The sequence below is a fragment of the Mytilus galloprovincialis genome, chromosome 10 (genome assembly GCF_965363235.1).
Source record: "Mytilus galloprovincialis chromosome 10, xbMytGall1.hap1.1, whole genome shotgun sequence".
NCBI lineage: Eukaryota > Metazoa > Mollusca > Bivalvia > Mytilida > Mytilidae > Mytilus > Mytilus galloprovincialis.
The window spans coordinates 79,539,539-79,555,179 of NC_134847.1; the positions used below are offsets into that span (position 1 = coordinate 79,539,539).

The following is a 15,641-nucleotide window of genomic DNA, read 5'->3' on the forward strand; positions in this document are numbered from 1 at the left end:
ATTATAAAATCTCAGTTTCATTTCCTAAACATGCACATAATTAAAGACTTGTGTTATTTACTTAAATCAGTGCTTGAAAAGTTTGTAAAGTGTGCAATAAAAATTTCTTTGAGAAAAAATAATAAAATAATTAAGTATTAGAGAAAAAGTAATTAAACTTTGTTTGACATAGTTGTATGGGTTAATTTGATACTGATTACCTAGGAACCATATGCTTAAACAAAATCTTATTGTAAATTAATTGACTCAGAGCTTCAAATAATAAACTGAAAATAGTATTAAGTTTCTTATTTATCATGTTGTACAGTTGTCTTTTCTTGTTAAACATGGAAAGGTTAACATGCATTGATTAGAGAATTTGTGGTCAAGGTGGAGTGACGACTGTACTATAGGGGTGTCCCACTGTAAATTATAAATAGCTATCAGTTTAAATATCTCTTAAAAAGTGTTGTATACATTCATTCATAACACATGTGTGAATAATCCGACAGTCTGTGTTTAGAGAGAGATAAAACGATGATTATTATTTGAAGTTTTTACCTATATGATGGAGACTAATGTAATATGGATTTAAATTCATTCAGGATCACATTTATTTTTGTCCTAGTGTCCATCATATGCAATGTTTATTGTAAAAATAAAAGAGGTAAGCGTAGTAAGAGATAGTATACTTTATTTAGAGCAGGTGCTTGTAGGAAACTTTTTGTATAATTAATTTTGATGCATATATATCTGCTTGAAAGCTAGTTTATCATTTTGAAAATGAAAAATGAAAAATGGAAATATTTTAAATTATGCTTTCATAGCATAACCTCTTTGCATGTATACATATAATTTATAAAGTAAATTTGCATGTATGTGAGTTAAACTTTAAGAAAAGTATTTCACTTCATTTGCTTCAAAATTAGATTTTAATTTAATTCCTCTCTTTAAAACATTATGGTTAAAATAATCATGAGGTTTCAGCCTTTAACATGTTTAACTAGAGATTTAAACATTGAACTTTCTTTGTTACCATTTTTTAAATTGAAATCTCAAAATGCAAATATAATGCTACCGTAGTATATAGGTACTATAATTAAAATTTATTTAACTTATTTTACATATTGAATGCAAACATTTAAGATCAACAAATTATATAAAGAAAATATGTAACCAGTCCAGTTAAATATTTGTTAAAAAAGGGACCAAGATATATATAGATCATTTATACGTAGATTTTTTTAGTGTTAATAGAAACAATTTAATACAAAGAAAAAAGTATAAGGAGCTCAAGGGACTTGATAATCTTATATAAGACAAGTCTTAAGATATATATAAGTATGTTTGAACCAGGGGCTGAATTTACGTACATTTCAACTTTTGCAATGTATTACGGACACAATCCAGATGCTATAAAGAAGTGGTATCTCACTAGAAAGTGTACATGTGAAAACAGCACATCAGCACATTTTCTAATTACTGACGGCAATAAAATTTAATTAAACAGTATGTATGTGATTAACAGGTCTGATCACAGAAGCATGTTAGGTATAGATACAGCCACAGGGTGAAGTGACCTGTGTAAAACGTTTATATACACCGAAATAAAAAATGAGGTATAACCTGTGTAAAACATTTGTAAACACCTAAATAAGAAATGAGTTATATGGGCGGGTCCAGAATCCCAACCCAGAATAAAGGGGGGAGGGGAGAGGTTTCAACCCCTGGAACTCTCCTCTGATTCCCCCCACTGGGTATGACATTTGTAAACATTTGTAAACACTGAAATGAAAAATGAGGTATGACCTGCATCCTTTAGTGATATATAGAACATATGCTGTATAATTTTAAAGTAATAAATAGGTGAAATGTTTGATAAATTGACTTGAGTTCGTATTTCATAAGTTATCACTGTGTACCACTAGGATGCCCCTTTGGTTATCAATAGTTAATCACCCTGATCTTCATCATCAGGAGTTAGTGTATATTTTATGAAAGAAATAATATTTTATTGAACATCAAAATATAATAAAAGTTTCAAAGGTGCTTGGGGAATGAATATATATAACAGTTTTAAAATCTGGAGATAAGTTTTATGCATTATTTTCAGTTCTGTATTTCTATTGTTATGTGTCCTCAGAATCTGCATCAGTATGCACTTATACTTATTTTACATCTAAATGTAGTTATTTGCACTTTTAAAAAGAAATTAAAACTTTACTTGATTTCTGTATGTTGTATGTATACTGGATATTGTCCTGTTTAAGGTTTCTGGTTAGATTCCTAGATATACATGTATATATGGGACGTTTTTGATAAAGTAATTGGTCAACTTCCTAGATATAGAGTAGATGTGTTTAAGAAAATGGGTCAGCTTCCTAGATATGCAGATTGGATACGTTTAAATTCACTGGTCAGCTTCTTAGATGTGTTTAAGATAGATGGTCAGCCTCCTAGATATAAGTATTGGATGTGTTAAAGATTGCTGGCTAGTTTCCTCGATTTATGTAAATTGAATGTGTTTAAGGTAGCTGGGTTTGTTCCAGTGATATTGTTGGCTTTTTTCAAAACTACCTCTACCCTTTTTTATTGGGAAAATAAGCATCATTTTTATCAAATTAGGAAATTTATAATAAACCAGGAATTTGACTGAAACTTCAATTTGCAGACCCCCTTTCAAGAGGTAAACCCTCATTTGAAATAAGACCCATTATTATCAGTGATGATACATAAATAGACCATCAAATCTGCACATAAAGTAATTTTAGGCATGCAAAATGTTTAAATTAGTGTTTTTCAGTTTGAATACATACACTTTTACTACTGTGACTGCACTGGTTGGGAAAAAAGTTGTCTTTTTGGGAATAATTTTAAGCCATTTTTTTCAAATTGGGATTTTTCTCCAGGGGAAAAAGCCTTTATTCTCCGGTAATTTACGGCAAACAATATCACTGTGTTCCTAGTATGTATATTTGATGCGTTTAAGGTATTTGGTCAGCTTGTCTCTGTTTTCTTAGATCAACATTGGCTGTGCTATGTTGTTTGCATTGACAGAATTATTTATTTTAAAAATTACTGCTACCACTAAAGTAGATCAACATATCCTATTTTTAGGCTTCACTTATCTAAGAAAGCTTATTATTTCAGCTAAGTTTTTATCTCTTACTGACAAACCAAATTTCTTTCATTTTAGCTCAATTAAATAGTTTCTATTTAATTTTAAGAAGATTCAAGTTTGTTGTACGAGGGATTTTGCAAGGACAGTTCATTTTAAATCTGAAAAATAAAATGAAAATCTGAGTACATTTATATTAACCTTAGTACAGTTTCCTTGAAGAAAGAAATTTAACTGCTGTACCATACTGTGTATTTTATCCGTCCCTAGAAACCATGGTAATAGATCTTTATGTTCGACATATAACCCTACTCATGATCTGAAATTAAACTGTCACATGTCCCACTATACTTGTCTTAAATTATATGATTGAATATATAAATTAAATAAAAATTCACACATTAAAAGCTTAAAATCAATCTTCCTTTTATGAAGAGATCCTTAGGCTTGAAACTTTTTGACAGATCATTTTTTAATTGAAATGTTTGAGCTGTTATTATTAAATATTATAAAAGAGGATTTTTTAAACAAGCTTTGAGATTTGTGACTCCAGAGGTAGTTTATTACATGTATAGTCAATTTGATGATTCAGCAGCTTTAGAAAAGAAGAAGATATTTTATATAAAAGGATAATAATGTAAATTCATGGCCCCCTGCAGACAAATACTTAAATAGTAAAAAATGCATATAATACTTTGTAAGAATGGGTAACTTTAGATTTATTTTTGAGCTGGGCGTATGACCTTCAATAATACAGAATATCAAATAATTGAAATATTTTTGTAATCTTGAAGAGTATATTAAAAGAACGTTTGTTGATGGATATAACATCAGAAAAGAGATTTGTTAACAGTTAATACATGTTATTGATGCTTATTTTTGTACTGCTGACAGCATTGTACAAATGCCAATAGAAAAAGAAAACTTATTTATGGAATTTTAACAGTTTTTACATGATTTTTTTATTGCTAGTTATTGTAAAAAATCATTGACTACTTACCAAAGTTAGTTAAAAGTGTTTCAATCAATTGAATTATGTTTTTTTTTTATGATTAATGTGAATTAAGTTCATTTTTTTCTGGATTTTTTTTTTTACACTAAGCATCTTCTGATGGATGTGTTTGGTAGCTGGGTAGTTTCTATACATACATATGTATATCTTTTCACTCAATTAATTTGTTAGAAAGTTGAAGTTTCATTCTTTTTTCTACATTTGAATTTTATTACTGTAAAGATTACAATTAATTCCATGAAATTTTGTGAAAGTATTTCAGATTGTATGCATAGCATACTTAATCTTATTTCTTAGGAATAAAATGTAACAACATAGTGCTAACTTCAGTATGATTCAGGGGAAGATTCTGATGAAAATCCACAGATGTTAATGATAAAATGTGATTCTTTATATAAATGCAATGAAAGCAGCAATCTAAAAGTTTATTTGAAAACTTTTATAGTTTGACATGAAAGGAAAATTAGATCTATAACCCCAGTGCCATTATAAAGAGGAAGTAATGAGTTATGTTATAGAGGAACTGGAAGCCATTCAGCACAGAATTTACAGAGGAGGATTTAGGGAGGGCCCCCATATGGAGCTATATATGATAAACAGGGGGGGGGGGGGTCCAGTCATTTTTAAAATGGGGTTCCTAAACCAGTATAAAAGGGGGGCGGGTGTTCCAACTATATGTCCCCATTCAAATGCATAGATCGTCAAAAAAAACGAGGGGATCCAATCACCACAACCCCCCTCTGGATCCGCCACTGTTAAATATGTAGACTTTAGTTCTCAATAGTTTTACATTAGACCAAAGTCAACGCATTCAGATTTATGGTTATAATTTGTGTCTGTTCATCAAGTGGAGATAATCCAGATTAACCTGTTGACACCTGTAAGAGTTAATTCCCCTTTTGTTAAGTAGTATTGTGATGTATTACTTAGACAGAATACCTCATCCTTTGATAGTATTTTTCAGTTGATTAAATTTTTTAAAGAATTAATTTCTTGATTGTCAATGCTTTTTAGAATTTTATTATTTCTTCAATAATTGTAATTTAGCAGGATTCTTTTGTCAAATAAATTTAGACCACTGTGATTTATGAGGCTTAGTCAGAGATTTGTTGATAGCACTACCTAGGGTCTAGTGAGAAGATCCTTTCCCAATGATTATTAATCCATAATTCTATAGATTAGTCTCTAGATTATCAAAGAACCAACTAAGTATAATTTCAAAATGATCTGATTTTAATGCCTTTAAAGGGACGTCCTTCCTAATTCACTCTGATATAATCCTGTTAAATATATTGACATCTGTACATGTACTTGCTATATGAAAGCAAGTAAGCACTCTTATCTGTATATTACCCCATCAGAATCATCTGACATCCTCAATAGCTAGGCTACTTTTTGAACGGTTATTTACTACTGGGTAGCTACGTCACCTTTCAGATAAAGGAGTAGGTTCAGTAAGACCCCTTTTTGGCCCCAAAATATAGCAGTTTTACAAAATTGTGAAAATGTAATCTTTTAGCTATTTATTGGAAAGTAGAATGCTTCTGCTACATAAATATGGGCTATTTTTGACAAAACAATACACATATATCTGGTACTAGCATCATTAAGTCATGCTAAATCACTTAAATCTTCACAATTTTAGCATTTTAGTTAAATTTTAGATGATTTCGGTCTTAAATGAAAGTGGCCGCATTAGTGTTCATTCATAATATTGAAATGTAAGTTGTATTTGATGATAATACATAACATATATATAAAGGTTGACGATGAACACAGATGTGGCCACTTTCATTTTTGACAAAAACTACGTTTTTTGGCATATATTTGATAGATTTTTAATATTTAAGCTTGAATCCAAGCGTATTTAATGACTAAATCAGTTAAAACCTTTCAAATTAAGTAATTGAATCAATTGAAATAGACACTGAAGTGTTTAAAAAACGTGTTCAAAATCTTTCGTTAGATGAACCTGAAATTTGAGGCCAAAATCGGCCCTTACCGGACCTACTCCTTTGATTTACTGGGTTGCTGGTCTACCTTTCAAACTGATTTATCTTTCTGGGTAGCTTGTTTACTTTTAAGTCTAATTTGACTAACTGCTTAGCTAGGCTACTTTTCAGACTTATTTGACCTTCTGAATAGCTAGGCAACTTTTAAGACTGATATGCCTATAAGATTGCAGTATGATACAGGTTGTACTATATTTAAAAAAACAAGGTTTAAGATCAATGAAAACTATAAGCTGTCTTTTCCTGTGTAAATCATTAGCTATCAATTCCCAGTAGGATAACCCTTCCTCCTTTAAAAATTAATTTCAGTATCAGATTATTATAAAGTTATGATAAATTGAGGAATAAATCAAGTAGGGAATTTAAACTTTAACTTTAGTGAAAGATACAATTTATTAATGAAATTAATTACTTTTTACTTAAAGCTATGTTATAATTGCACTATAAATTTTCTGAGATAATTTCTGTCAGTAAAGTAAAGCAGTAATTACAAACATTTGTATATTTTAACACAATTTATTTGATAAGAAAATTACTTTCAACTAGAAAATGATTTACTTAAGGTTGGTTTGGTAATTTTTGGATGATAAATTTCGGATCCACCATCAGTGCATCATAAAATGCAGATGCACATAATATTATGCACATACATCGTCCTGATGGTGCATACATGCAGATGAATATTTTATAATTTAAGTTTTAATTTTATAGTTTTTACCACATAGGTAATGAGATTTGTTTTGACATTTAATTGGCAAAAAATGTGCAACGTTCTGATGTAAAAAGTTGTTAGATTTTTTACTTGCTCTGATGATAAAATGTTAAGATTGAAGTCTCAAATGTGCCCACTTTAATATACTTATCTCTACATTAGTTATGTAAGTGTCAAAATATACATTATGGGGGAAACTTAATATACAAATTACATTCCTAAATATTTCTGTCTGTTTTATTTCAGATTAAAAGAAATCTTAGAACTAAATGTATTAATGATCTTGTGTCAGTAATCTTGACATTTTGCAGGGCAATATAAAGGATATCAGGAATATGAACTTGAACACTAAATCTTGTTGCCCCTGTAATGCTTAGGCATGTTAAGTTGTTTACAACACAACACCTTGACATAATATTGTGACAAAATCTGTACACCCCATTCATTAGAGTTTGATAAAAAATAAAGCATGTATATATAAAAGTCCTTAAATTTAACATAATAAGGAAATTGGAGGATAATATTGACTCCAGTTAACCAACTATTCCTATGTTGACATCGTTGTTTATTATGTTGTTGGGATAATTTCTCTGTGCTATGCCATATGTACCCCTTTTATGTCTACCATCAGTAAAATGTCAAGATAACATGGTCAGTTAAAAGAGGAGGAGCAGGGGAATATCAATACATTTTTAAAAGAGGGCTGGGGGGAGGGGTCCCAACCAAGATGAAAAGGAGGGGGGCTCCAACTATATGTCCCCATTCAAACGCATTGATCGTCCACAAAAAAAAGGGGTTCCAACCCCCAGAAACCCCTCCTGGATCTGCCACTGAGGAGTCACTGCAAGCTCTAAATACTTGTAAAGTGGTATAATACCTTTTTAGCTCACCTGGCCGAAAGGCCAAGTGAGCTTTTCTCATCACTTGGCGTCCGGCGTCCGGCGTCGTCCGGCGTCGTCGTCCTACTTTAACTTTTACAAAAATCTTCTCCTCTGAAACTACTGGGCCAAATTTAACCAAACTTGGCCACAATCATCATTGGGGTATCTAGTTTAAAAAATGTTTCCGGTGACTCGGCCAACCAACCAAGATGGCTGCAATGGCTAAAAATAGAACATAGGGGTAAAATGGAGTTTTTGGCTTATAACTCAAAAACCAAAGCATTTAGAGCAAATCTGACATGTGGTAAAATTGTTCATCAGGTGAAGATCTAGCTGCCCTGAAATTTTCAGATGAATCGGACATTCCGTTGTTGGGTTGCTGCCCCTGAAATGGTATTTTATGGAAATTTTGCTGTTTTTGGTTATTATCTTGAATATTATTATAGATAGAGATAAACTGTAAACAGCAATAATGTTCAGCATAGTAAGATCTACAAATAAGTCAACATGACCAAAATGGTCAGTTGACCACTTTAGGAGTTATTACCCTTTATAGTCAATTTTTAACCATTTTTCGTAAATCTTAGTAATCTTTTAGAAAAATTTTCTCCTCTGAAACTACTGGGCCAAATTTAACCAAACTTGGCCATAATCATCATTGGGGTATCTAGTTTAAAAAATGTGTACGGTGAACCGGCCAACCAACCAAGATGGCCGCCATGGCTAAAAATAAAACATAGGGGTAAAATGCAGTTTTTGGCTTATAACTCAAAAACCAAAGCATTTAGAGCAAATCTGACATGGGGTAAAATTGGTCATCAGGTGAAGATCTAGCTGCCCTGAAATTTTCAGATGAATCAGACATTCCGTTGTTGGGTTGCTGCCCTTGAAATGGTAATTTTAAGGAAATTTTGCTGTTTTTGGTTATTATTTTGAATATTATTATAGATAGAGATAAACTGTAAACAGCAATAATGTTCAGCAAAGTAAGATCTACAAATAAGTCATCATGACCAAAATGGTCAGTTGATCACTTTAGGAGTTATTGCCCTTTATAGTCAATTTTTAACCATTTTTCGTAAATCTTAGTAATCTTTTAGAAAAATCTTCTCCTCTGAAACTACTGGGCCAAATTTAACCAAACTTAGCCATAATCATCATTGGGGTATCTAGTTAAAATATGTGTCCGGTAACTCGGACAACAAACCAAGATGGCCGCCATGGCTAAAAATAGAACATAGGGGTAAAATGCAGTTTTTGGCTTATAACTCAAAAACCAAAGCATTAAGAGCACATCTGACAGGAAGTAAAATTGTTGATCAGGTCATGATCTATCTGCCCTGGAATTGTCAGATGAATCGGATAATCGGTTGTTAGGTTGCTGCCCCGGAATTGGTAATTTTGAGGAAATTTTGCTGTTTTTTTGTTATCTTGAATATTATTATAGATAGAGATAAACTGTAAACAGCAATAATGTACAGCAAAGTAAGAACTAAAAATAAGTCACTATGACCAAAATAGTCAATTGACCCCCTAAGGAGTTATTGCCCTTCTTAGTCAATTTTTAACAATTTTCTTTAAATTTGAAGATTTTCAATAACATTTTCCACAGAAAGTACTGTTATAGATAGAGATAATTGTAAGCAGCAAGAATGTTTGGTAAAGTAAGATCTACAAACACATCACCATCACCAAAACACAATTTTTTCATGAATCCATCTGTGTCCATTGTTTAATATTCACATAGACCAAGGTGAGCGACACAGGCTCTTTAGAGCCTCTAGTTTATACACCAAGATTTATGAGAGGTAACTGCCCATTAAAAATACTTTCTTAGATATTATTTTATTTTTGTGAAAAATCTTGCTTGCAATGCAGCCAAGATAGAGTTATACTATATGTATATATCATAGTGCCTAGGATCTTAGATAATAGTGGTCAAAACATCAAAGCATCTATTTTTTATATAGATTAGATTGTTGGTTTTTGTGTTTGACTTGTTTTACACTAGTCATTTTCAGGCCTTTCATCTTGGATGGAGAGATGTCTCATTGGCACTCATACCACATCTTCTTAATTGTATATATATTTAAAGGAGGATGAATTGAAGATGTGACATAGCTAAATTATATATAACTTTACTTTTAACCATTGTGTCAAGAGTTTCTGACAAAAAAATGTGAGATTTTAATATTCATAGTCACCTGGGGATAGCTTGTATGTTTTCACTCTTTTTAATATTCTTGGTATTATTGTCAAGTTATATTATATTTTGTAATTCATACATAGTTCAAAAGTCAACACTAATTTATTCATATATATAATAAATAAGAAAATTGTAAATTTTTCATCCCAAGATAAATAAAATGTGCCTTAGGACAATAGAAGGTCAAAATCCACAAAGCTGATTGTTATCAGGAAGCCTCTTACATCAGTATATATGGGGGATAATTATGATGAAATTAGACAAGCATTAAGTCTTATTTGTAAACAACCAAACATCAAGTTATCTCACCATACAAACACCTTTATATCTCAAAGAAACAAATATTTGTTGACAAACACAATGTATTTGCTCATTTTATACACAGAGGTATAAGAGTTCAGTTGCAATATATGACAAATTTTATTTTCTTTCGTTTTGATAAATCTAAAGTTTAAAGTTAAATGACCTTATATATGTTTCAGTTGTCAACCCTGTGAACTTGAAGCCTTTTTAAGTTTCTTTTCCTGATAGTTATAATAAATTGCACTAAATAAAGGTGTGAGCAAGAAGCAACTATCATTTTATCTGAAACAGGAAAATATTAAGTGAGCTAATGATGTGGAACATCAGACCAAGTTCCCCCTTTTTTACCTTGACACCTGCAGCACCTGACCCATATTTTTCTAAATTGGACCAATTATTGATGCATACAATTTGTGTGCATAAAATAGTAAATTTTATAAAATAATCTACAACATTTAAGCAGACTCCTAATAATAGGTGACTTTTTAGCAGGGTTTGACTTTAACTATCAAAACTTTGGACATTTTACAGTGTTTGTACTCTGTATATTTCCTTGTGTACAAGTAAAAAAACCTTTACAATATACAATATATATGTAAATGAAGTATACAAATTTATGCAGAATTCATGCCATATGATGGTTTCACTGGAACTTGAGAAAGTAACACATTAAATATGCTACCTGCTTTCCTAATTTATTTTACAATAGAATTTCACAGTATGGGCAAATAAGTTTCATATTTGTACCAACCCTTTCTCTGCCCCATTCACCATTGTTTGATAAATTTTATTCAACTCAGCAGTGTGAATGATGGTATATAGAGAATAATACATGGCAAAATCCGTATCATATGTCGTATCATCCCGAGACATCAATATCAGCCCGAGGGCCTTTAGGCCCGAGGGATGATATTGGTCGAGGGTGATATGGCATGTGATACAGATTTTGCCATGTATTATACGCTTTATCATATATTTCAACAGAAGAGTATTATATTATATGAACTGTTTTCTGATCCATAGCACTGGGTTACCTTCAGTTCTGCTTTTTTCTTGTTTCAAAGCCTTAAAAAACTGCTCAATTATTTATACGAAGCACCTGGGTTACCTTACAATCTGTTGTTTTAAATATTTTGTTTATTATTCTATTTATTTGAGTGTTTTGTATATTTTATAGTTGCATTTGGTGTGCCAAAAATATGTTGTAAAAACGTAATGTTCGTGACGTCACATAGAATATGAAAACTTAACGTTCGTGACGTTACATACCAAACAATGACGTCATTCAAAAAATTGACCTATTTTTTGGAAATTTTTTCTAAGCAAAAAAAACCTAAAAAACTGACTTGATGTATAAAAAAAAAAAAAAAAAAAAAAAGGTATGCGATACGGGTTTTACCATGCGATACGGGTTTAGCCATGCGATACGGGGTATGCGATACAGGGTAGGTGATACAGATTGGAAAAAAGAACCTTTATTAGATATACAAAATAGCTGTATTTTGTACTAAATATATGATAAATATGTATATTAGATGTTTGATGGATCTTTGCTTTAATCCACATTGGCCAGATGCTATCATGGTATATATTGTTTGGGAGTAGCTAACAGTATATTTGACTGTTCATGCAAAGAATTCGTTTTAGGCTTGACTTTGTGATTGCTGAATAAGACACATTTAAGCTCAAAATTTACAAAAGGTATATGTGACATTTTGGCCATGTTATACATTAAAAGAAAATTATCAAACTTATGACTATAAAATTGAACTAACTGAAACTACTCAAAATATTTTATAATTGGTATATTACAGATTTTTTTTATTTTGAACCAACTTGGCATAGGATTTTGCATATTTACTATAAATATTCTAACAATTTAATGGTGTTTTTCTTTAATTTTACATGCATTCTATACAAATGTGGATCTTTTTGTTAAGATAATTCATGTAAGATATCAGAAAAATAATAGAGATAGATATTAGACACTAGAAATAATAGAGAAATCTTATAAAACTGGGGATGATCAGATGAAAGATGTGTAGGGTTTATATGTTGCCTTGAAATAATTATTTTTCGATTACTCTGACATAATTTAATGTTAGAATCCTGACTATGTATTACACAGTTTTGAGGTAATAGAACTTGTTGATAATGTTATTACTAGTGACAGGAGATCTTCCCTATCTTTTTATTAATCTGAGAGTAACTAACTATAAAGTAATTGATCTAATCATTCTTCCCTTAGGAGATTGGGTTAGAGATAATTTGACCATCACTGTTTAGCATGGTATAGGCTAATCAGGGGAAATACATCAGCATGTTTACAGTGATCTTAACTATAAAGATCAGATCATACTTTAGTAGTGAGTGAAATAAAGCAACCATCATAAAAACATATACTTTTATGATATTTTGAATATAATATACATATAAAATTAAGAAATATTTGAAAACTTTTAAATCTTATTTTACAATTAAATTTTTTCATCAAATACTTCATCAGGGCAAGAAATCCTGGTCAATACATCTGTTGTCACTTTCAGAGTTGTATAAAATGCAAGAGATAAATGTGAACTTCACATTTTTCGTCAAATTATCTGCTTATAAATATGTAAATTTTAACCACATTTTGAAATAATTTCAAGAAATTCATCAATCGTTTCATTTTTCCAAATGTTATTTTCATTAATTCCAACTTGAACTTATCCTTATTCTTGTCCAACCAGCAACATAGTTTTGTAGACAAAAATTACATCATTCCAAAAAAAAAACTATGATTGGCTTATTTCCATTTAAGTCCATCCAAGGTTCAAGAAAGATACAGAATGAGATTCTATCAAAGACTGTCAAAGTTTGTGATCAACTTTTACTTTGACAGTTGTCACTATAAATATCATTCTAAAAGTTTGACGTGTTTTCTTGGTCAAAGTAAAATTTGAAAGTGACAACAGGCCTTTAATGGATCATCTGTTGATACTGTCATGATCTGGAGACAGCAATCCCTCTTGATACTTTTCTATAAACCCCTATGGGTGTAGAATTATCCAAGGAGGGTGACCATGGTCAGGAACACTTGATAAGTTATATTTAATTAAAGTCGGGATACAAAATCCTTTTTAACTGGCTATCTACAAAAATAGACAGAAGATCTTCATTAGGGTTAAATTGTAATGATCTTAATTTATCAATGTCCATTTAATAATGGTGTCTTAAACATTTGAAATGGATGTTGTTTACCCTTGTCTCCTGGTCATTCATCTTGACAGGTCGTCTTAAGTTAAATTTTGTACCATTTGATACAATTAATTACTTGTCAGAAATCTCAAATAAAGTTTAGTTGTTTTCATTTTCTACCTTCTTGAGTCTAACACAAATACAAGGGATATATTTATCACAGTTTAGTCAGATGTCTGTCTGGTAGAAGTTTAATTACTTGGCAAAAATGTTATGGTCAATACCTTAAATACTCCTGTCTTGTATATTCATAATATTCCTTTTAAGCTTTAACAAAATGATATTGTGGATTGTCTTTTTAGAAAAGTATGTGGTAGATGTGTAAGACTCAAGACAGTTGAAGTCTGTGTTTAACAAAAAGGGGGAAAGAATGTGGTTATTGGGGAGGGTGGGGTGGTGGAGATGGATGTTCAACCACTTGATCATTCAGATTCACTAAAGGTCAGGGATTGATCTTATTGATTTCATTTTGAAAATGATAACATATAAAGGGGGAAAAAAGGGGGGGGGTATATCAACCCTTTCAAAATACTATTACAGCAGAAAATCAGACATATAGCTCTTATAATCAAAAACTTTAATGGATCCCTGAAAAAAAAATCTCAAGGAAGACATTGACCTTTCAGTTGATAAAAATATGAAATAATATAAAGATGTACTTGTATTTAATGATTTAATTATGGTAGACCTCTTCATTTCTCTAAATTATTTTTTTCCTTTCATATCGCAAACCTTGTGTTCAATATTGACATATATTTATTGAAGTAAAGTTCTTTTTATGACTTTAATATGTAACATAACTTTTGATAATTCCGATTAAGATTTAATGATATTTTAACAATAAGTTGATACAGTTGTAACTTTACATTAAGAAAGAATTTGATTAATCATTACGTTTAAGAAAATATTAAATGACAAGAAGACTATCAGATACTCAAAGAAATATTTAAAGATATTAAATCAACACATAAATCTCAAGTTGTCTTGACCCTGTATATGTATTACAAGTATTTTATGTCAATGTTAGTCTGCGATTGTTGTCTTTTATGGACGCCACACAGATGATACATAGATTTCAATGTTATTAAAATTGTATAAATATTTAAACAATGATAAAAATTTCTTTTAAATTGCACTTAGTTATCGTAATGCCTCATTGTGATTTCTTTTATATTTTGGGGACTATTAATTTATAATCAATTTATATGCCTAGAGTACCTACGTTTACAAAGTTTACTGGGTATCATACAGATCCTGGACCTACTTATATGGTAAACTGCACTATATAGGCAATAAACTGATACCAATTGGAGCCTTTTAAAGCTTCTGATCAATTAGAATTTGTAATGTGTTAAAGAAGGAAGAGATAGTTTTTGCTAAATACATACATATGAATAGATGGAGACTTGAAGTACATGTAAATGTCATTAGAACAGCAACCTTTTAACATTGTATGTTTCTATCCCATACACGGTAAGGGAGGGTGTGTTCACATTAGTGATAGACTTAATCACTGTTTATCGGTAATGCTGGTACAAAAGATAGTTTAACATTTAGGAAATTATATTTACTAAATTCAGGCAATCTAAGCTATGCTTTTGACATGTTAAGGAAAATATAAGTCAAGAATATGGCACTTACTGGGGTGTTTGGTTTCAAAGGTTTCTGTGCCTATAACTATATTATTACTACAGTCAATATAAAGTTGTGAATTTAACAAATTAAGTGTTTAGGTTATCTATAAAAAATATCTCCACTCATGTAACAAGATTGTATACTATCGTTTTTTTATAATTTTAAGAATGTAAAATTTATTATCAGGAAAAACACCAGACTAATGATTTACAGTAGGCTCTGACAGAATAGAGAATGGTAATGGGGAATGTGTCAAATAGACAACAACCTTACTAAACCTGCTGGGTTAATTTAAGGTTTTAGTTACTCCATCTAGGTATAATTTACACTAGAATTCCATATTCAGTCCATTGACACCAATAGAGCTTTAACTTTTGTAATTAAATGAAATTTTAGTATAAGTCTTATATTTTAACACTCGCACTGTCATTATTAGTTCAAATAGTACACAGTTGGGTGGGGCTCTTGGATTCATATGGTTATGTCTGAAAAATACCAGATACCACTTCATTTGTTCTTTGCTTAAAATAGGTATTATATTTTTCT

At 30.7% G+C, this 15,641-nt stretch overlaps 1 protein-coding gene across 3 annotated transcripts in view; it reads left to right on the plus strand.

Annotated features, from left to right (window-relative positions):
• The first annotated feature begins 446 nt into the window (after positions 1 to 446).
• Positions 447 to 15,641, plus strand: part of LOC143048505 (uncharacterized) — a 155,583-nt gene continuing 140,388 nt past the window's right edge. For all 3 annotated transcript variants that reach the window (XM_076222195.1, XM_076222197.1, XM_076222196.1), the window contains exon 1: positions 447 to 646. In XM_076222195.1, coding sequence (XP_076078310.1) covers positions 565 to 646 — 82 coding nt within the window. In that variant the 5' untranslated portion in view covers positions 447 to 564. The remainder of the gene's footprint in view (positions 647 to 15,641) is intronic.